We start from the raw sequence: 23,060 nt of genomic DNA on the forward strand, positions 1-23,060 counted from the left end.
TGTTTTGGAACAGTGGCTTCTTCCTTGCTGAGCAGCCTTTCAGGTTATGTCAATATAGGACTAGTTTTACTGTGGATATAGATACTTTTGTACCTGTTTCCTCTAGCATCGTCACAAGGCCCTTTGCTGTTGTTCTGGGATTGATTTGCACTTTTCGCACCAAAGTATGTTCATCTCTAGGAGTCAGAATGCGTCTCCTTCCTGAGCAGTATGACGGCTGTGTGGTCCCATGGTGTTTATACTTGCGGACTATTGTTTGTACAGATGAACGTGGTACCTTCAGGCGTTTGGCTGATTTCTTTTGACTTTCCCATGATGTCAAGCAAAGAGGCACTGAGTTTGAAGTTAGGCCTTGAAATACATCCACAGGTACACCTCCAATTGACTCATGATGTCAATTAGCCTATCAGAAGCTTCTAAAGCCATGACATTTTCTGGAATTTTCCATGCTGTTTGAAGGCACAGTCAATTTAGTGTATGTAAACTTCTGACCCACTGGAATTGTGATACAGTAAAATATAAGTGAAATAATCTGAAAACAATTGTTGGAAAAATTACTTGTCATGCACAAAGTAGATGTCCTAACCGACTTGCCAAAACTGTAGTTTGTTAACAAGAAATTTGTGGAGTGGTTGAAAAACAAGTTTTAATGACTCCAAACTAAGTGTATGTAAACCTCTGACTTCAACTGTACCCCTCATTGACCCTTTAACATGTCATTTGAAAAAGGCTTGTAAATACCTTTTTAGAGAGACCGTAAACCTAGGGTAGGACCAGGGGTGCAACTTTCACTGGGGACCCCCCCCCCCACATTCTGACAATGCATTTTTGTCCCCCCCCCACAGTTTTATAATCACACTGTGATACAAAACGCAGCACCAGTGTGTTTTAGGACCATGTGGACACCTCAGAGCGGTCGTGCAGAATGTTTTTCAGTTTCAGCCGGCTGGATTTAGGGCGCACAGACACCACAGAGCATGCGGACAGGACCAGGATGGGAGAGATGATCAGAGGCAGCTGCTGTCTGTGTTACGCTTTTTCTCAGAGTTGTAAAAGCAAGCAGAGCAAAAACTGGCTACTCTTTAGTTGCCTGCCTATTTAGTTAAAGAGATGCATGTTAGCAGACAATATTAATTATTGAAATTGTCACTTCTCTTGCATTCAGTGCAAGCAGAGTCAGGATATATACAGCAGTTTGGCCAACTGGGTCATTGCGAACTGTGTGAAGACCATTTCTTCTTAACAAAGACTGTAATTAATTTGCCAGAATTTTACATAATTATGACATAACAACAAGGTTGTGCAATGTAACAGCACTATTTAGACTTTGGGTTGCCACCCGTTACAGAAAGGTTCTGTATTTCAATTTTTAAAAATGCTAGTTTCCAGATTTGACCATATACAGTGGGGAGAACAAGTATTTGATACACTGATGATTTTGCAGGTTTTCCAACTGTTACGGATACAAGTATCCTGTGTGTGTATCCTGTGTGTGTGTGTGTTTCTTTTCTCTCCTTCTCCCCTCACAGGTGAAAATCATCACTCCCCAATCAGTCACCAATCCAATCATCAATCAGAAGACACACCTCCTCCTGTTTCCTACCCTATCACAGTTCCTTTCTCTTGGTTTAAAAACCCTGTGTCAGTTGTTTGCTCTAGAGCTCAATCTCTCTGTAAATGCCATGGCTGTAGGTTTCTGTGTATCACGCGCTCTTTGTGTATTAACCTCTCTTTTGTTTGAGCACCTCCATAGCACTTTGTCCTCACCTGTGAGTATTGTTTTTGGTTATGGTGTTTGTTTGCTGGTGGGAAAAGGGGAAACCAAGACAAGTCGCCCATGGGCATACACTACCCGTAGGTAAACTTTGTTAAATACACTAGTTAGAACTGGGTGGACCACCCACTGTATTTTTGGTTAGTTAGTTAGCTGTTGTTAAAGTAGGCTAGTCTAGCTTAGGGGTGTTTTTGAATACTTATTGTTTCTTTTCTTGGGTCCAGCTCAGCCCCTTTTCCTGCCCCCCTCTCCCTCCCCTCCCATTATCGTGTGTTTTCAAATAAACCTTGAGTTTGACGGTAGATTTCAGTTGTCCTGGTTATTTCGTTCACACTTTGTCACAATTATAATTTGCATGAGTTATGTTACGGGTCTCATTACCACCCCCCTAGACTGTCGGGCCAAAAGGGATTCGTAACACCAACTTACAAAGCATGTAGAGGTAATTTATCATAGGTACACTTCAACTGTGAGAGAAAATCACATTGTAAGATTTTTAAGTAATTTGCATTTTATTTCAAGTTTTTGATCACCTACCAACCAGTAAGAATTCTGTCTCTCACAGACCTGTTAGTTTTTCTTTAAGAACCCTCCTGTTCTCCACTCATTACCTGTATTAACTGCACCTGTTTTGAACTCATTACCTGTATAAAAGACACCTGTCCACACACTCAATCAAACAGACTCCAACCTCTCCACAATGGCCAAGACCAGAGAGCTGTGTAAGGACCTCAGGGATAAACTTGTAGACCTGCACAAGGCTGGGATGGGCTACAGAACAATAGGCAAGCAGCTTGGTGAGAAGGCAACAACTGTTGGCACAATTATTAGAAAATGGAAGAAGTTCAAGATGTCGGTCAATCACCCTCGGTCTGGGGCACCATGCAAGATCTCACCTCGTGGGGCATCAATGATCATGAGGGTGAGGGATCAGCCCAGAACTACACGGCAGGACCTGGTCAATGACCCGAAGCGAGCTGGGACCACAGTCTCAAAGAAAACCATTAGTAACACACTACGCCGTCATGGATTAAAATCCTGCAGCGCACGCAAGGTCCCCCTGCTCAAGCCAGCGCATGTCCAGGCCCGTCTGAAGTTTACCAATGACCATCTGGATAATCCAGAGGAGGAATGGGAGAAGGTCATGTGGTCTGATGAGACAAAAATAGAGCTTTTTGGTTTAAACTCCACTCGCCGTGTTTGGAGGAAGAAGTATGAGTACAACCCCAAGAACACCATCCCAACCGTGAAGCATGGAGGTGGAAACATCATTCTTTTGGGATGCTTTTCTGCAAAGGGGACAGGATGACTCACCGTATTGAGGGGAGGATGGATGGGGCCATGTATCGCGAGATCTTGGCCAACAACCTCCTTCCCTCAGTAAGAGCATTGAAGATGGGTCGTGGCTGGGTCTTCCAGCATGACAATGACCCGAAAGACACAGCCAGGGCAACTAAGGAGTGGCTCTGTAAGAAGCATCTCAAGGTCCTGGAGTGGCCTAGCCAGTCTCCAGACCTGAACCAAATAGAACATCTTTGGAGGGAGCTGAAAGTCCATATTGCCCAGCGACAGCCCCGAAACCTGAACGTCTGTATGGAGAAGTGGGCCAAAATCCCTGCTGCAGTGTGTGCAAACCTGGTCAAGAACTACAGGAAAGGAATGATCTCTGTGATTTCAAACAGAAATATTAAGTTCTGCTTTTCTGATGTGTCAAATACTTATGTCATGCAATAAAATGCAAATTAATTACTTAATCATACAATGTGATTTTCTGGAGTTTTGTTTTAGATTCCGTCTCTCACAGTTGAAGTGTACCTATGATAAAGACCTCTACATGCTTTGTAAGTAGGAAACACTGCCGATTTTGCAGGTTATCAAATACTTGTTCTCCCCACTGTAAATGACCAAAGGCTCGTATTTTTGTGTGTTTATTATATTATAATTAAGTCTATGATTTAATATTTGATAGAGCAGTCTGACCGAGCAGTGGTAGGCAGCAGCAGGCTCGTAAGCATTCATTCCAACAGCACTTTACTCGGTTTGCCAACGGCTCATAGCAATGCTTGAAGCACAGCGCTGTTTATGACTTCAAGCCTGTCAACTCCCGAGATTAGGCTGGCAATACTAAAGTGCCTATAAGAACATCCATTCATATCCAAGGTATGTGAAATACAAATGGTATAGAGCGAAATAGTCAACGCGTCATAATGCCGATAATAATGACAACCTAAAACTTCTTAACTGGGAATATTGAAGACTCATGTTAAAAGGAACCACCAGCTTTCATATGTTCTCTTGTTCTGAGCAAGGAACTTAAACGTTAGCTTTTTTTTACATGGCGCATATTGCACTTTTATTTTTGTTCACTATATTTTAAGGCAGACTGACAAACCTTAGTTGATTTCCAAACTGTATCAAGGGTTGATATTGGCTTTTCCCGATGACACAAAACATGTAAACAACAATGTGAGGAAGACCTGCGAGACTATTGAGGATGAGTGGATACAGATATGTTAGAATGCCCAGTCATGTTCAGATAATCCCAGACAAACTTCTGCAGTTTAAGACCTTCCATAGAACGTTCTATATGCCAGAGAAACTGAATATCATGCACTCAGACATGTAAAACACAAAAGGGGACATATTTGCATATGTTATGATCTTGTGAAGGCCGGCTGAATTCTGGCAAGGAGTGTTCTTTTATCTCAGCATGCCTACAGATTCTCCCTTTTCCCTGTTTTGTAGATACTACTAATAAGAAACTGTGTAACCTAGCATTTATGGCGGCTAAGAAATCCATTGCCATTATTTGGAAGGTTGGTTATCCTCACACAATGTCACAATGATGGCAGAAATGTCAAGTTATGCATCACTTGATTTGATTTATTAGAAGTTTAAAGGTATACTGCAACTTTTATAGTGTCTGGATGCCTTATATGGAATACTGCACAATAAAAGGAGTCTGTATTGAAAACATGCCCAAGTCAGGGGAGATACATATTTATGCAATCCCTAGATGCTGGGCTGCTCAGTCCTGGCCCTGGGGGTCTGCCTTACTGTTGTTAGTCACTCTGGCATGTTTTCTTCTTTTGGCTCTGTACTCAGTGTGGATTTGAAATCAAACAATGATTGATAAAGTCAAAGTGCAGACTGTCAGCTTTAATGTGAGTGTATTTTCATTCATACTGGGTAAACCATTTAGAAATTACAGCACTTTTTGTACATAGTCGGTTCATTCAGGATTATCCGTAATCATGGTAGCATCCACATTCATATAGAAGTGTTTAGAAACAGTCTATTCTTATTTACAATAAGTGGCACCAAAAGGGTCATATTAGATTGTGTAGGAATGTAGCAATTTGGGGGTAATCTAAAGCTAAGACCGTTGACTATTTACCTTACTGAGGTGATGTAGATGGAATTGTATTTGATTCTACTCTGTTTTTGCTATCACACTTATTTCTAAACAAGTCTGCTCTCAGATTTAAAAAATACTGACTGATAGTACCGTATTTAAAAATAAAAAAACAGCGCACATAGTTTTTTATTTAACCACAACCTATGACTCCACCCAATAACATCCTTTCTCTTCAGTGTTAACGGAAATGAAAAGTGACCTAGAACAATTCCCACGTTAGCGTTGTTATTTAGACGTTTATTAAAACCCTGGAACTCAAACTATGACTAATTTAACTGCACAGCATCACATACTTACAAGGTAGTGTTTAATTCGCGTTGAAGACAGGGCATGTTTGATAGATGTTATCTAGGTAGCGCTAGCTAGTTGCTAACAATGGCTAACTGTATGGTTTTTCACACTCAAATAGCCTCCATTATGGAGGTGCTAGCGAATGCAGCCGTGGCAGACATCTGTAAACTCGTAGACGACGACTATGCAGTGTTTCGTTTGGAAATTTCTCAAAGCCAGAAAGAAAACAGGGCATTGCGAAGGAAACTACAGCTATTCGAACTGAAGATGGCACGGGAGCGCGTCCTCACCAGTCGTCCCAGTAGTGTCAAGATTCTCGACCGTTACAGAGGAATGGCAAGAGGTACATTTAGCAGAAGGCCGAGGCTGAGCGGCCTGTGGCTGTTCATATATAGCTAAGTGCCTGTCGCCCCTTCTGCACATGTGTTCTGATGTGTTACCCAGAATTGGGTCATGGTCAGTTTTTGGATAATATTCAGTAATTCCCCTAATTACTTAGCTATATTGCACAATGACACTATCATATTCTAACCATGTTCTTGATTTACTGCATGTCCTATTATTTACTCAGTAAAAACAATGTGATGCCCGGAACATAATCAATCAGTCTGTAAATAGTATATCAAGAAGTTATGCAAATTGTTACCTTACATCCTTGTCAATTCTATACTTTTTTCCAACTGTCAATAGTGTACAGTCTAGCTTTGAGCATTCACAGTAGCTAACATAAACACCTCTTTTACCCCAATTACTCTCTCGGGTGAAGGACAGCTCACTGGAGGCAATAGGAGCTTTGTGAAGCCAGTGGGACACAATACATGGAGAGATGACCAACCAGATACTGTTGATGAGGGGAATGGAGAGTCAACCCAGCATGTTATCGTGATAGAGGTTAGTGTAATAGTGTTACATTAAAATTACAGTACATCAAATGTGACCAGTTTATTTCAGAAAGGTTCCCCTCCGCTATTAATTTGCTTAAATCCTAATTGATCTGCCGTAGGGGAGCTTGTGAGACTTCCCTACAACATTGTTATCCAATGCTTGTGTCAGTCTGCAGATGGAGAGGCTGCAGGTCTTGGGGTCAAGCAGCACATGTCTGAAGGAGAGGAGGGCCCGAGGCAAAGCGGAGACATCCAGACTGGAGTGGCTGGAGTGCCCTATGAAGCCATGGAGGACCCCACCACCTCTGCGTCCCAGACAAGGACCCGACGTAGCGTCACGGAGGTCAGTGGAAGGCCCGACTCCGACCTCAAGTCAGAGACAGACACCAAGACTTTAACTTTAACACACAGGCTCTTACACACAGGATCAGACCCCAGATCAGACCCAGAGAGACTAGTGCTGGGAAGACTGGTCTGTCCTCCTGCTCCTGGCTCAGAGTATTTACCGGTATTTCGCCAGAGGATGGTTCATTCCGGTGGGGATGGCTATGGTGACGCGTTAGACGCTGGCGGTGATGAGCCATCTTGCTCTTACACTACAGAGATGGACCCTGGCAACATGCCCTTGGGTTTAGAGACACAGACTGATCTGTCTAAAGGGGACTGGAACCGGTACAGTAGTAGTCTATACGCTGAAGGGTCCCTAGATAAGAAAGGGGAGGTTATAGTCGTAGATGAGGTGACTGTGAAAGTGGAGAGCGACGCTCCTCTGACATGGGATGCAGACGAGACTCACGTAGGGGAAGGACACTCTCAGGGCAACACCAGTGACTTTTTAGACTACAGGGAAAGCATAGAGACAAATGTAAATGTTGCGACCCACTCCCCTTTGCACGTGTTCAGGGATCTTGACCCAGTGTCCACATCAATGGCACCTTCCGATTCACACGGCTGCGTCCTTTTCAGTCCGGTATTGAATTCAAACGACAGGGCTAGAGCCCAGTCTCAGGGAGGGGGAGCCACATCAGGTGGTAGTAAAGATAAATGGTTCTTCTGCATGTTCTGTAACAAAGGCTTCAGCTGCCCACAGAAGGTGGAGATCCACCAGAGGGTCCACACAGGGGTGAAACCCTTCAGCTGTACCCAGTGTCATATGCGCTTTGCTCAGGCTCGTGACCTGAAGAGGCACCAGAGGGTCCACACAGGGGTGAAACCCTACAGCTGCCCCCAGTGTGAGAAGAGGTTCTCCCGCCAGGACCATCTGAAAATGCACCTGAAGGTCCACACAGGAGAGAGGCCGTTCGCCTGTACGCACTGCGGGAAGAGGTTCTCAGAGAGGAGATACCTCAGGATACACCAGCAGAAAAACCATTCCACTCTATAACATAGAAATTAACCATTTCCGCTGGATAGCTTATAGAACAAAACCCTGCATTAAAGACAGATTGTTTTTGTATTGTTGTTAGCAGAAAAGATCCACAGATGCATTTGGAATAACGAGAGTTAAGCCCAATTCAGATACAACAGCCGACATGAGACAAGATAAGACACGTTTTAGAATGTTATGTTGTACAACAGCTGACCAAAGACTGGGTATTCAGATCAAGAAGACGAGACGTGCAGTTGAGACCATTTCCACGTGGCAGCATCATTTTGTGGGGGTGCTTTGCTGCAGGAGGGACTGGTGCACTTCACAAAATAGATTGCATCATGAGGATGGAAAATTGTGGATATATTGAAGCAACATCTCAAGACATCAGTCAGGAAGTTAATGCTTGATCACAAATGGGTCTTCCAAATGGACAATGACCCCAAGCATACTTCCAAAGTTGTGGCAAAATGGCTTCAGGACAACAGAGTCAAGCTATTGGAGTGGCCATCACAAAGCCCTGACCTCAATCCTATAGAAAATTTGTGAGCAGAACTGAAAGTGTGTGCGAGCAAGGAGGCCTACAAACCTGACTCAGTTACACCAGCTCTGTCAGGAGGAATGGCCCAAAGATCACCCAACTTATTGTGGGAAGCTTGTGGAAGGCTACCTGAAACGTTTGACCCAGGTTAAACAATTTAAAGGCAATGCTACCAAATACTAATTGAGTGTATGTAAACTTCTGACCCACTGGGAATGTGATGAAAGAAATAAAAGCTGAAATAAATAATTCCCTCCACTATTATTCTGACATTTCACATTCTTAAAATAAAGTGAATCTAACTGACCTCTTTTTTACTAGGATTAAATGGCAGGAATTGTGAAAAACTGAGTTTAAATGTATTTGGATAAGGTGTATGTAAACTTCAGACTTCAACTGTACATGCACCAGAAACAGGGTACATTTTGGGCCTGATCCCGATTTAGGAATGTATGCCTTTCCGACGCACTTCTCAGTATTTGGTATTCAGACTTACCTTATTCAGTCGCATAATGCTCTCTGCAGGCGTGGCTACCTTGCACGCTCTGAATAAATTTAATTCAACTGCTGAAAACCTTCCCACTTGCTGCCCAACAAATTTTCTCGTGGGAGTTTTCATTCAATGGTGTTTTCAAAACATTAATCTTACATGTATTTTAGCAGACACTCTTACCCAGAGCGACTTACAGTGAGTAGTGAGTGCATACATTTTGATACTTTTTCTTACTGGTCCCCCACGGGAATCGAATTCACAACCCTGGCGTTGCAAGTGCCATGCTCTACCAACTGAGCCACACAGGACTTTATTCCGCGTAAACCATCCATTTAAATACGGTGCACCTTTTGAATTATTATGTCGACAGAATCAATAGAATACATCGAGAGAACGGGGTCAGAATATAGGGATCATTGAAAGAAAGCCATCTATGCCTATTCGTTTCTGTTTCTGTTTAAAAATAATCTTGTAGATTATTTAGGCACATTTTTGGGTTAGGAAAGTATGTATAAATAAAAAATAAACGTTTTGGACAGCCTTTACGCGCAAAATATATTGATAAATAAAAAACGGTTGTTCGATTCATCCTGAAAGTTGTCATATTCAGGTTCAATCTATAAAATATTGGAAGGTGGGGAAAAAAGTGTACAATAGGGATTGAACAGTAATCCTATAAATGTACCCAAATGTCTTACTAATCGTGGAGCTGTATGACAAGAGTCCAGTCATCGTGAACCGTGCTCCAAGTTTAAACTGCTACGTGGGGCCTGAGTTCCATAATGATTCAATTAGGCTACATGTCCCAAATTATTGCACCACGTTAGGCTGTTATGAGCCACTAATGCTAGCGACCCTCAGGAACAATTTAATCAAATCAACATTTATTTGTCACGTGCGCCGAATACAACAAGTGTGTGACAGATCTGAGAGGAAAGAAAGGTAAACGGAATGGAATGATGCAAAATAAATGTATGTGGGTATTACTGACGTTGGCTCTCGATATTGGCTAATATTTAACATGATAAAAAATTTAAAAATAAAATGTAGGAAAGCCCGGGCATATAATCAAAACATTCTAAAGTACATCAACTCGGCAGGTTCAGCCCCACAGAAGCCTATAGTTTGGGTCTCCAAATTTCATCCACGCAAATTATGAGGGCACACAATTAAAATTCGGAATAACGGCAGAGCTATTTACATCTTATTTCACTGTGGAAAAGGGGCCGCAATACATGTCATGTTGATATAATTTTCAGTTTGCTTCCATATGGCTGGTTTCACATTCGCCTCCAGGGATCCTAAGGGAAAAATAATCTAAAACAATTGCCATGTGTATTTACAATCCCCTTTTCCAAACGGATGACTAATTTACATAGCTCTTATCAATTTATAAATCACAGTGCAGGGAGAATGCTGTGATTTCGATAAGTAAAAATAAAGTAGATCCTTTTTCCACTTGGAATATGGCAGGTTGGCTCGACCTTGTGCATGGTTTCCTCGACCTTGTGAATGGTTTCCTCGACCTTTCCTTGTGCGTAAAGGTGTTGGAATTATGATGGGAATTAAGTCAAGGTTAGAATACGGCGTGTCTGGACACCGCTCCGCCACACCTTCATTTATTCTGTTCAACCTCAAACAAATTAGTGGGTGAATAGTATGCTATTCAAATGCTTAAGTTCAAGGTCAGAATACAAATAGAGAGAAAAGCGCATAACTTCCATTTACATACGCTTAAATCGCGGCCTTAGAAACTTGTCAGATAAACATCAGCAAAATAGCTGATATGACCGTCATGTCTCATCTTATGTATGTGAACTGAGTTTAACAGATTTCATTGTTGAATATTCCTGTGTGGAATATTGCATCCAGACATTATGAGATATGCAGTCTCTAATGAAAGTATACACACCCTTTGCACAGTCTTCACATTTTGCTGCCTTCAAATTAAATCTAAAAAGGGATTAAATGAGTTTCTTTCCTACCTATCTACACAACCTACTCCACATTTTCAAAGTGAAAGAAAAATTATAGATCAAAAAATGTCTTCACAAACCAGAGTTTATTTTTATTTAACTGTTATTTAATTAGGCAAGTCAGTTAAGAACAAATTCTTATTTTCAATGATGGCCTAGGAACAGTGGGTTAACTGCCTATTCAGGGGCAGAACGACAGATTTGTACCTTGTCAGCTGGGGGGTTTGAACTTGCAACCTTCCGGTTACTAGTCCAACACTCTAACCACTAGGCTAACGTGCCACCCCATACTTGGAAGCACTTTTGGCAGTCAGTACAGCTGTGAATAATTTTGAATAAGATTCTACCAACTTTGCACAACTCTTAGGGCAACACATATCCATTGTTTTTGTCAAAATTGCTCTAGCTCAGTAAATTTGGTTGGGAATCATTGATGGTGAGCAATATTCAAACCTTGTCTCTGATTTTCAAGACTGGACTACTCAAATAATCAACACCTCTTGGAAAGCTATTCTGGTGTGTCTTTGGCATTACATGTGTGTAATTGTAATGCTGAAAAATAAAACACTATCCCAGCGTTTTTAGAAGACTGAGGGGAGATTTCCTTTAACTTGTTAGCTGGGCTTTACTCCTTTCATATTTATTTTGATCCTGACAAAGTCCCTGCCAGTGACAAGCATACCCATAACATAACGCTGTCACACTATGATCTATAATCTTTCATTCACTTTGAAAATGTGAAGTAGCTTGTGTAGATCGCTAGGGAAAACGTTCAATTTAATACTGTGTGTATACACTGTGCAAGAGGTGTGGAGACTTTCAGCAGGCACTTTATATATACGCCTAATAATACTGTTACCTATTGTGTTTGTACTGTGTAAGCTATATGATGTTCCCAAATGCCTATTTTCATTACTTCCGTTCAACTACTTAACATTTTTTCTAAGACACTTTTAAAAATAAAGTTCATGCAGTTGATCAAGTTCATGCAGATTTTTGTATTTGTGGTTTTCATATGGTGTGTTTTAAAGATGCAATATGCAGAAATCACTCTGCCATTTCCTGGTTGCTAAAATTATATTTTAAAAGCCTATTTTCAGTTTGTGACAAAACAAGCAGTCATTGTGTAGAGAATCATTGTACCATCTAAACCGCTGTGAAATATGTTTTACAAATGTTGTATTTTCAGCTGTTTAAAGCTGGTGTACAAAACCGAAAGTAAAAGACGCAAAAATTTAACTTAAGAAGGGGAAGCATGGAACAGATCTACCACACATAGAACAGATCTACCACTTTTTAGACTTATAGACAGACCTATAACTCACATTTCTATGGGTCAGGTTGCCCAAAAAGTTACATATTGCAGCTTTAAAACTTGTTTATGTTTAATAGAACAAAAGGGTCCCTTTTTGTTTTTAAGACTTTCATTGAGACTTTCTTTAGTTCACATCACATCTGATCTCACCCTGTTCTGCATACATACAACAGTGCTTTATAACCATTATAAACTTACTAAATATACCTACACAAACCCACACACTCATAAACACCTACTGTACAAGTCAAAACACACTGAAAAAAAATATAATATAAAGTGTTGGTCCCATTTTTCATGAGCTGAAAAAAAATCCCAGATGTTTTCCATATGCACAAATTTGTTTACATCCCTGTTCGTGAACATTTCTCATTTGCCAAGATAATCCATCCACCTGAAAGGTGTGGCATATCAAGAAGGTGAATAAACAGCACGGTCATTACACAGGTGCACCTTGTGCTTGGGACAATAAAAGGCCACTATAAAATGTGCTATTTTGTCTCAATGCGACAGATGTCTCAAGTTTTGAGGGAGCGTGCAATTGGCATGCTGACTGCAGGAATGTCCACCATAGCTGTTGCTAGAGAATCTAATGTTAATCTCTTTACCATAAACCGACTCCAACTTCGTTTTAGAGAACTTGGTAGTATGTCCAATTGGCCTTACAACTATAGACCACGTCAGCCCAGGAGTGTTTCTGTCTGTAATAAAGCCCTTTTGTGGGGAAAAAACTCATTATGATTGGATGGGCCTGGCTGCCAAGTGGGTGGGCCTATGCCCTCCAAGGCCCACCCATGGCTCCACCCCTGTCCAGTCATTTGAAATCTGTAGATTAGGGCCTAATGAATTTATTTTAATTGATTGATTTCCTTAAATGAACTGTAGCTCTGTGAAATCTTTGAAAATGTTGCGTGTTGCGTTTATTTTTGTTTAGTATAGTTTAGCTGGGTTTGGCTGATGACGACTTTTGAATTATAATAGGCGACTCATATTTACCAACAACATATTTATGTCCACCATGATGGGCTTAACAACAACAATAATTATGTAACTACAGTACAGGCCTCAAACGTAGTGGAGATGGGTAAACACTCCATGTTGAAAGTGTGTTTATTATCTGTGTGTACGTACCTGAGGGAGTGTATGTCTGTGTAATCTGTATCACCTGTCTCTTCCAGGAGGAGGAGGGTCCAGAGGTGCTGCTGGTGAAGGAGGAGGGGTGTGAGGAGGGTTTAGGGAAACCGGAGGGGACCATGTTCATGGAAGACAACCAGACTACACCTCCTCCTGAATCCACAGAGGAACCAGCTGAGCAGCACAGGACCACACACAGTCTCACTGAGGTGAGCCCACTGTAAACTACTGTCTGTATGGTATTAGATCATGGTCTATATCCACAAAGCCTCAGAGTAGGAGTGCTGATTTAGGATCAGTTTTCCTTTTAGATAATAATGAATGACTATGCAGACATATGGGGACCTGATCTTCGATCAGCACTTCAAATCTAATACTCTTTGTGGATACAGGCCCAGGTCTTGATTAATTTTGTGTGGGACCATGCCTTTGAATTATCAAACCATTAAATAGTATGAAGTGATCAAATCAACTAACATGTTTGCATAGTACTCATAGCAATCCCTCATTGCCCAATCAGAAGATGCTCCATAGCAGGATGCTCATATCAGATTTCTTGATCCAACATCCTCTCACTCTGTATCTCTTACAGTCAGTAGACATGGAGGATGGGAAGCCTGATCTGCTGCTGGTAAAAGAGGAGACAATAGAAGATGAACCAGAGAGCATTGACCTGCTGAGTGGACTAAAGATGGGGGAGCAAGGTAAGGGAGAAATGCATGTAGCCTCCATACGGTAATAGATCTTCCATGGGAATAGTAATACATATAGCTTCCATACAGTAATAGATCTTCAATGGGAATAGTAATACATATAGCCTCCATACAGTAATACATCTTCAATGGGAATAGTAATACATACAGCACATTGAAGTGATGTATCTATTTCTTTTCTTCATTCAATACATCAAATGAAATCAATAGAACTTATGTTTGCATAGAAAAACAGACATTATAATGTCTGAACTTGACTCAAAAATGTTCTTAACGTTTATTTTCTAACCTCTTCCTGCAGTTAGTTGGCTGGAGGCTAACAGAGAAGACTGGGCAACCATCTTGGATTACCAGACCCAGACGGGTGCAGCCAAGGGCCTAAGGGACAACATCACTGAGCAGGCCAGGACCAGAGGTGACATAGTGGAGGTCAGTGGATGGGACAGCGTCCTCAACTCTGGGCCGGGGAACAACACTGTTAACCACAACCAGAAACAGACAGTTGAACCCAAAACAACATCTGAACATAGTCTCCATGACAACAGACTGGCTACGACCAGGGCGAGGCATAGCTTTGGTCTGCGGGGACGGGGAGGTGTCAGTATGCCGCGGGAGAGAACACACACAGACTCGGCTAGTGATGCTCCGTCCTGCTCCTATAGTTGTGATTCAGAGAGACTAATGGCGCCTCAGGTTACCCCCCTAACAGATGCTGCCTTCAGCTTGCCTTCTATAGGATCTATCAACTGGAACATTGACCCTGTGACATCACAGACCCTCCCTGGCCTTCGTCCTCCTCACAATCTCCTTATGTTAAACCAAACCTCAGACAATGCCAGTTCATCAACACTAAATGGCTACACAAGACCATTGACAAATGACAGAATCAGTAAAGGTGGCAGCGCCATAGAGAAGCGCTTCACGTGTTCGTTCTGTGGGAAAGCCTTCAGTTTCCCCCAACAGGTGGAGATCCACCAGAGGATGCACACGGGGGAGAAACCATACGGCTGCCACCTGTGCCGGGCCACTTTCTCCCAATCGTCCAGCCTGAATAGGCACCAAAGAGTCCACACAGGGGAGAAACCCTTCAGCTGTACCCAGTGTAACATGCGCTTTGCCCATGCTGGCAACCTGAAGAGACACCAGAGGGTCCACACAGGGGAGAAACAATACAGCTGACCCCAGAGTGAGAAAAGATTCTCCTGCTAGAACCAGCTGAAGGTCCACACTGGAGAGAGGTGGTTCGTAATGCAGGAGGAGGTTCTCAGAAAGGAGCTACCTCAGGATACACCTGCAGAAAAAACATTCCACTCTATAACATAGAAAGTAACCATTCCACTTAATAGCGTCTGCGGTTTAGATTAAACCCTGCATTAAAGACAAACATGAATGGTCATTATTGTCAGCAGAAAATACATTTTTGATTTGACTTTTATTTAAACAGGGAGTTAACAATGAGACCAGGGTCTCTTTCACAAGGGAGCTCTGCATATACAATGAATAGGACAATGTAAAACAAAGAAATACAGCACAACACAAATATCCAAGATAAACAGTTACATTCCTCAGTAAGAATTGCACAAACGGCACCAGAACATCCAATTGTAATGTATTATGTAGTTGGTTCCAGCAATGAGGTGCATTTATAACTAAAAGTGGATTTACCTAGTTTGGTGGAGACCCGAGGAACCTTGAGTTAACCAACAAAGTTAGGTAAGTTGGAAACTTGTGTAGTAAAGCTTTGTAAACAAAAAGGGACGTTAATGAGGACCAGCCAACATTTTTATGCAGTGGTGAGTGTTACACAGATGCATTTGGAATTACGAGAGTAACAGATGTGTTGAATATTCCTGAATAGTCTATATTGTATCCAGACATTTAGTAATATGTCAGGCATATACAGTGCCTTCAGAAAGTATTCACACCTCTTGACATTTTCCCAATTTTGTTGTGTTCCTAACTGAATTTAAAATTTCTTTTTTTTGTCACTGGCCTACACACAATGACCCATAATGTCAAAGTGGAATAATGTTTTTAGAAATGTTTTCAAAAAAATTAAAAGCAGTCAATAACTATTCAAGCCCTAAATACATTCAGGAGTAAAAATGAGCTTAACAAGTCACATAATAAGTTGCATGGACACACTCTGTGTGCAACAATAGTGTTTAACATGATTTATGAATGAATACCCCCCCACAAACAATTATCTGTAAGAGTCCCGCATGTGAGCGATGAATTTCAACCACAAAGACCAGGGAGGTTTTCCAATGCCTCGTAAAGAAGGGCACCTGTTGGTAGATGGGTAAAAAAAAGCAGACATTGAATATCCCTTTGAGCATGGTGAAGTTATTAAATTACACTTTGGATGGTGTATCAATACACTAAAGTAATACTGCAAGAAATGTCTTAACGCAATTAACTTTTTGTCCAGAATATAAAGTGTTATGTTTGCAGCAAAAACAATACAAGACATTACTGAGTACAACTCTCCACATTTTCAAGCATAGTGGTGGCTGCATCATGTCATGGGTATGCTTGTAATCGTTAAGGATTGCAGTGTTTTTTAGGATAAAAAAGAAACGGAATGGAGCTAAGCAAAATCTTAGCATAAAACCTGGTTCAGTCTGCTTTCCACCAGACACTGGGAGATGAATTCACCTTTGCAGGACAGTAACCTAAAACACAAGGCCAAATCTACACTAGAGTTCCTTACCAAGAAGACGGTGAATCTTCCTGAGTGGCCGAGTTACAGTTTTGACCTACATCTACTTGAGAATCTATGGCGAGACCTGAAAATGGTTATCTAGCATTGATTAACAAACAATTTGATGCAGTTTACATGCAGGTTTAGAAAGCTCTTGGAGACTTACCCAGAAACATTCACAGGTTTAATCACTGCCAAAAGTGTTTCTACAAAGTATTGTCTTGGGTATGAATACCATTGTAAATAAGACAGTTCTGTACTTTATTTTCAATAAAAAAAATTAAAAAACATGTTTTCACTTTGTCATTATGGGGTATTGCGTGTGGATGGGTAAGCTTTTATGTTTTATACATTTTGAATTCAGGTTGTAACACAACAACATGTGGAATAAGTCAAGGAGTATGAATACTTTCTGAAGGCACTGTAGTCTAATCCATTGAGAGGGGACTGGAACCGGTACAGTAGTAGTGTATACTCTGAAGGGGAAAGAAAGGGCCCTGGTCGTAGGGAGGGTCTGGTCGTAGATGAGGTGACTGTGAAAGTGGAGGGTGACGTTTCTCTGACATGGAATTCAGACGAGAGTCACTTAGGAAAAGGACACTCGCAGGGCAACACCAGTGACTTCTTAAACAACAGGGAAGCTTAGAGACATCCAAATGTCGCAACCCACTCCCCTTTACATGGCTCTTTCCATTAAATAGACTAACCAGGTGAATTCTATGATCCCTTATTGATGTCACTTATTAAATCCACTTCAATCAGTGTAGATGAAGGGGAGGAGACAGGTTAAAGAAGGATTTTTAAGCCTTGAGAAAAATGAGACATGGACGACAGATTTGTACCTTGTCAGCTCGGGGATATGTTGGTGACAGATACCTTTTTAAAAAAAAGTAAGTGTGTGGATGAGAACCACCATTTGCCTCATGCAGTACGACACATCTTCGTATAGAGTTGATCAGGCTGTTGATTGTGGCCTGTGGAATTTTGTCCCACTCCTCTTCAATGGCTGTGCAAAGTTTCTGGATATTGGCGGGAACTGTAACACGCGGTCTTACACATCAATCCAGAGCATCCCAAACATGCTCAATGGTGTCTGGTGAGTATGCAGGCCATGGAAGAAGTGGGAAATGTTCAGCTTCCAGGAATCGTGTACAGATCCTTGTGACATGGGGCTATGCATTATCATGCTGAAACATGAGGTGATGGTGGCGGATGAATGGCACAACAATGGGACTCAGGATCTCGTCACGGTATCTTTGTGCATTCAAATTGCCATCAATAAAATGCAATTCTGTTCGTTATCTATAGCTTATGCTTGCCCATACCATAACTCCACAACGTTGACATCAGCAAACCGCTTGCAGACAAGACGCCGTACACACTGTCTGCCATCTGCCCGGTACAGTTGAAACTGGAATTAATTTGTGAAGAGCACACTTCCCAAGCGGGCCAGTGGCCATCCAAGGTGAGCATTTGCCCACTGAAGTCGGTTACAACGACAAACTGCAGGCAGGTCAAGACCCTGTTGAGGGCGACAAGGTGGTTTCTGACAGTTTGTGCAGAAATTCTTTGGTTGTGCAAACCCCCAGTTTCATCAGCTGTCTGTGTGGCTCAGACGATCCGGCAGGTGAAGAAGCCGGATGTGGAGGTCCTGGGCTGGCGTGGTTACACATGGTCTGCATTTGTGAGGCCGGTTGGACGTTGTGTGACAAAACTGCACATTTTAGAGAAATAAACATTTTGTGTGTATGGAGCATTTCTGGGAACTTTTATAACAGCTCATGAAACAAGGGACATTCTGATAGGCTCGTTCTGATATATATATATATTTTAATCTGTTTTTATTTTTTATAAAAATGTTTTACCTATTTTTTTGTCGTGAAAAAGTATGTGCCCCTTTTTGGATTTTCTATTTCCACATATGTTTGATATTTAATGTCATCAGATCTTCAACCAAAACTAATATTAGATAAAGGGAACCTGAGTTTACAAATAACCCCCCAAAATATATATTTTATTTAATGAACAAAGTTATGCAACACCCAATTCCACTGTGTGAAAAAGTAATTGCCCCCTTCCACTCAATAACTGGTTGTGCCACCTTTAGCTGCAATGACTGCAACCAAATGGTTCCTGTAGTTGTTGATCAGTCTCTCATGTCGCTGTGGAGGAATTTTTGCCCACTCTTGCATGCAGAACTGCTTTTACTCAGCAACATTTGTGGGTTTTCAAACATGTACTGCTCGTTTCAAGTCCGACCACAACATCTCAATTGGGATTAGGTCTGGACTTTGACTAGGCCATTCCAAAACTTCATATTTGTTGCTTTTTAAACATTTTCATCGAGGCTTGATTGTATGTTTTGGATCACTGTCTTGCTGCATGACCCAGCTGTTCTTCAGCTTCAGCTCACAGACGGATAGCCTGACATTCTCCTGTAGAATTCTCTGATACAGAGCAGAATTCATGGTTCCTTTCTATTAAGGCAAGCCGTCCAGGTCCTGAGGCGGCAAACATCCCCAAACCATCACACTGTTTTCCGGATTCTGACATTACACGTTCTGATCCTTCTTAATTATTATTATTTTTTTCTTGTGTGTATTGTTAGGTATTGTTGGAGCTAGAAACATAAGCATTTCGCTGCACCTGCGATAACATCTGCAAAATATGTGTACTCAACCAAGAAAATTTGATTCAAAGGTCTTGATTGATTTTTTAAGTGTGGGAACATGTATTTGAATGATCAAATCAACTAATAATACTCATAGCAATCCTTCATTGCCCAATCAGAAGATGCTCCATAGCAGGGTGCTCATATCAGATTTCTTGATCCAACATCCTCTCACTCTGTATCTCTTACAGTCAGTAGACATGGAGGATGGGAAGCCTGATCTGCTGCTGGTAAAAGAGGAGACAGTAGAAGACGGACCAGAAAGCATTAATCTGCTGAGTGGACTAAAGATGAGGGAGCAAAGTAAGGGAGAAATACATATAGCCTACATACAGTAATAGATTTTCAATGGGAATAGTGATGCGCCTGGCTATACTTTTTTCTTCATTCATAAAATGAAACAACTTGTGTTTACATACAAAAAAAACCACACAAACATAATGTATTAACTTCAGCAGGTAATTGACCAAATACTTCATATGTCGAGTTCTCTGCCATGTTTGTAAAGTATTTTTCTAAACTCTTCCTGCAGGTGGTTGGCTGGAGGCTAACAGAGGAGACTGGGGAGCCATCTTGGATTCCCAGACCCAGACTGGTGCAGCCAAGGGCCCAGTGGACAACATCACTGTGCAGGCAAGGACCAGAGGTGACATAGTGGAGGTCAGCGGATGGGACAGCGTCCTCAACTCTGGGCTGGGGAACAACATTGTTGACCACTACCAGAAACAGACAGTTGAACACAAAACAACATCCAAACTCAGTCTCCATGACAACAGACTGGCTGAGACGAGGGCGAGACTTAGATTTGGTCTGCGGGGAAGTGTTCGTATGCAGCTGGAGAGAACAGACACAGACTCGGCTAGCGATGCTCTGTCCTGCTCCTATAGTTATGATTCAGAGAGACTGATGGCACCTCAGGTTAACCCCCTAACAGATGCTGCCTTCAGCCTGCCTTCTATAGGATCTATCAATTGGAACATGGACCCTGCAACAACACAGACACTCCCTGGTCTTCATCCTCCTCACACTCTCCTTATGTTAAACCAAACCTCAGACAATGCCAGTGCCTCAACACTAAATGGCTACACAAGCCTATTGACAAATGACAGTAGTAGTAACGCTATCAACAGATCTTGTGGCAAAGAGAAATGCTTCCTGTGTTCGTTCTGTGGGAAAGCCTTCAGTTTCCCCCAACAGGTGGAGATCCACCAGATGATGCACACAGGGGAGAAACCTTTCAGCTGCCACCTGTGTCGGGCCAGTTTCTCCCACTCCTCCAAGCTGAAGAGGCACCAGAGAGTCCACACAGGGGAGAAACCATACAGCTGCCCCCAGTGTGATAAGAGGTTCTCCCACCAGCACCACCTGAAGAGGCACCAGAAGGTCCACACGAGAGAGAGGCCGTTTGCCTGTACGCACTGAAAATGCAAAAAATACACACTACGCGTGTATAATGTAGAACTAGTTAGATTGTAATGAATTCTGTTGGATTTGGATGTATAGGAAAGTGGATGAGATGAACTGAGGATGATGAGGCAGAGTAGATGATTATGGTGATGGTTGGTGTGATGGTGTCTGTAAAAATGCTTTGTCCCTTTAGGTTGATACTGTTTTATAGTGAGATAATGACAGTGCCTTAATTAATGTTTACTTGAAGTCTTGAAGCTGTGTGTAATGTAATGTTGAACCTTTTCCAAAGTATTCTAAAATGAATGTTTTAATTTATCGTTTTGTGCAATAAAAGTAATGTAGTTGACTCTTTGACCATTTTGTTTAAATTAAATACAAAATTGACTGTACTAACTGACTAGTTTTTTGTTTGTCTTTGCAGGGACTGAGTTTGACTTATTACAGTCGAAACAAAACATTATACTTAATTCTTGAATCAAAACTTAAAAATAGGTCTCCTGAGTGGCGCAGTGGTCTAAGAGATCCTGGTTATGGAGCAGTGTGCCACTAGAGATCCTGGTTCAAGTCCAGGCTCTGTCGCAGCCGTCCGCGACCGGGAGACCCATGGGGCGGCGCACAATTGGCCCAGCGTCGTCCATGTTAGGGGAGGGTTTGGCCGGCAGGGACGTTCTTGTCCCATCGCGCACTAGCGACTCCAGTGGCGGGCCGTGTGCATGCACGCTGACATGCGCCCGGCCCGCCACAGGTGCGCCCGGCCCGCCAGGTGTACGGTGTTTCCTCTGACACATTGGTGCGACTGGTTAAGCGGGCATTGTCTCAAGAAGCAGTGCGGCTTGGCTGGGTTGTGTTTCAGAGGACGAATGACCTTCGCTTCTCCCGAGTTTAAAAATACTAACTTGAAAATAAACTCCAATGGCTCCATAATGTTAGGTACTTAAATCACTGTGATAGATAGGCTTGACTGTGGTTATAATATCATGTTTCTGTGTGTACAGCAAAGAATTTCTTATAAAAACCTTCATATTCTCTTCTGTGCAATTTGGGTTTACAGTCTGCAGTCCATGAGGATTTGCTGATATCCGGTGATAGATGGCGGGGCCCGAAATTCAACGGCTCAGACACGAGACATATGTGACAGGATCTACAGACAATCACGGATTACAAAGGGAAAACCAGCCAAGTCGCGGACACCAACGTCTTGCTCCCAGACAAGCTAAACACTTTCTGGTGGGGATCATATTTACGAATTCCCTGAGTGCCCTGTTAGGGTGAAAGAGGTTGAGGTGTCAAGGATCAGGGCTGTACAGCAAATCTCCTATGTGGAGGCGGTGAAGAAAGTTGAAGGGGAAGAGGCCACAGTTCTGAAGAAGATATGGCAGTGGATGCAAATGTTATATGTCAATCAAGTGATCTGGATACACTTATTGTGAATAAGGTGTATTTTGTAGCATTTATAGCTACAGTTATTAACTGTACTGCACAAGTGTCCAATAAGCTGGACATCATTATATCTGTAGCCAAGACGATTTTGGGCCTCCAAGACTTAACAGCAGAAGCACTGCAAGGACAACTGCAGCCAGGAAATGTTGTTGTGTTACAGCCTGAATTTAAAATTGACTAAATTTACAGATTTCTGTCACTGATCTACACACAATACAACCTACCGTTCAAAAGTTTGGGGTCTCTTAGAAATGTCCTTGTTATTGTTATCCTTGTTATTGAAAGAAAAGCACATTTTGGTCCATTAAAATAACACCAAATTGATTTGAAATACAGTTTAGACATTGTTAATGTTGTAAATTAATATTGTAGCTGGAAACAGATTTTTAATGGAATATCTACATAGGCGTACAGAGGCCCATTATCAGCAACCATCACTCCTGTGTTCCAATGGCACGTTGTTAGCTAATCCAAGTTATGATCAATTTGATGTTATTTTAATGGACAAATTTTCTTTTAGAATAAGGCTGTAACGTAACAGAATGTGGAAAATTGAACCCAGCTGTGAGTCTTTCTGGGTAAGTCTCTAAGAGTTTTCCACACCTGGATTGTGCAACATTTGCACATTATTCTTCTCAAAATTCTTCAAGCTCTGTCAAATTGGTTGTTGATCATTGCTTGACAACCATTTTCAGGTCTTGCCATAGATTTTCAAGCAAATGAAAGATAAAACTGTAACTCGGCCACTCAGGAACATTCAGTCTTCTTGGTAAGTAACTCCAGTGCAGATTTGGCCTTGTGTTTCAGGTTATTGTCCTGCTGAAGGTGGGATGGGGGTCTCCCAGTCTCCCAGTGTCTGGTGGAAAGCAGACTGAACCAGGTTTTTCCCTCTAGGATTTTGCCTGTACTTAGCTCCATTCCACTCCC

General features: G+C 41.9%; 1 protein-coding gene across 2 annotated transcripts; it reads left to right on the plus strand.

The window, feature by feature from the left end:
- The first annotated feature begins 5,350 nt into the window (after positions 1-5,350).
- On the plus strand, positions 5,351-21,082 carry LOC115145644 (Wilms tumor protein homolog A-like). 2 transcript variants are annotated; one of them, XM_065003954.1, is made up of 8 exons: positions 5,351-5,826; positions 6,250-6,374; positions 6,537-6,710; positions 13,240-13,404; positions 13,788-13,899; positions 14,210-14,337; positions 19,475-19,586; positions 19,816-21,082. In XM_065003954.1, exons 1-8 carry the CDS (start codon positions 5,568-5,570, stop codon positions 20,703-20,705), a joined length of 1,965 nt encoding a protein of 654 aa, XP_064860026.1. In that variant the 5' UTR covers positions 5,351-5,567; the 3' UTR covers positions 20,706-21,082. The 2 variants fall into 2 exon arrangements, with proteins under 2 accessions (XP_064860026.1, XP_064860027.1); XM_065003955.1 differs by lacking the exons at positions 14,210-14,337; positions 19,475-19,586.
- The last annotated feature ends 1,978 nt before the right edge of the window (positions 21,083-23,060 follow it).

The sequence above is a fragment of the Oncorhynchus nerka genome, linkage group LG18 (genome assembly GCF_034236695.1).
Source record: "Oncorhynchus nerka isolate Pitt River linkage group LG18, Oner_Uvic_2.0, whole genome shotgun sequence".
NCBI classification, from domain to species: domain Eukaryota; kingdom Metazoa; phylum Chordata; class Actinopteri; order Salmoniformes; family Salmonidae; genus Oncorhynchus; species Oncorhynchus nerka.

What these genes read in the sequence shown, in the direction of transcription:
- LOC115145644 (XM_065003954.1), top strand. Translation starts at nt 5,568, where the DNA reads ATGGCTAACTGTATGGTTTTTCACACTCAAATAGCCTCCATTATGGAG. An exon ending in CCCGACGTAGCGTCACGGAG is followed by an intron (nt 6,711 to 13,239) that starts GTCAGTGGAAGG and finishes TGTCTCTTCCAG; the next exon opens with GAGGAGGAGGGTCCAGAGGT. An exon ending in ACTAAAGATGGGGGAGCAAG is followed by an intron (nt 13,900 to 14,209) that starts GTAAGGGAGAAA and finishes CTCTTCCTGCAG; the next exon opens with TTAGTTGGCTGGAGGCTAAC.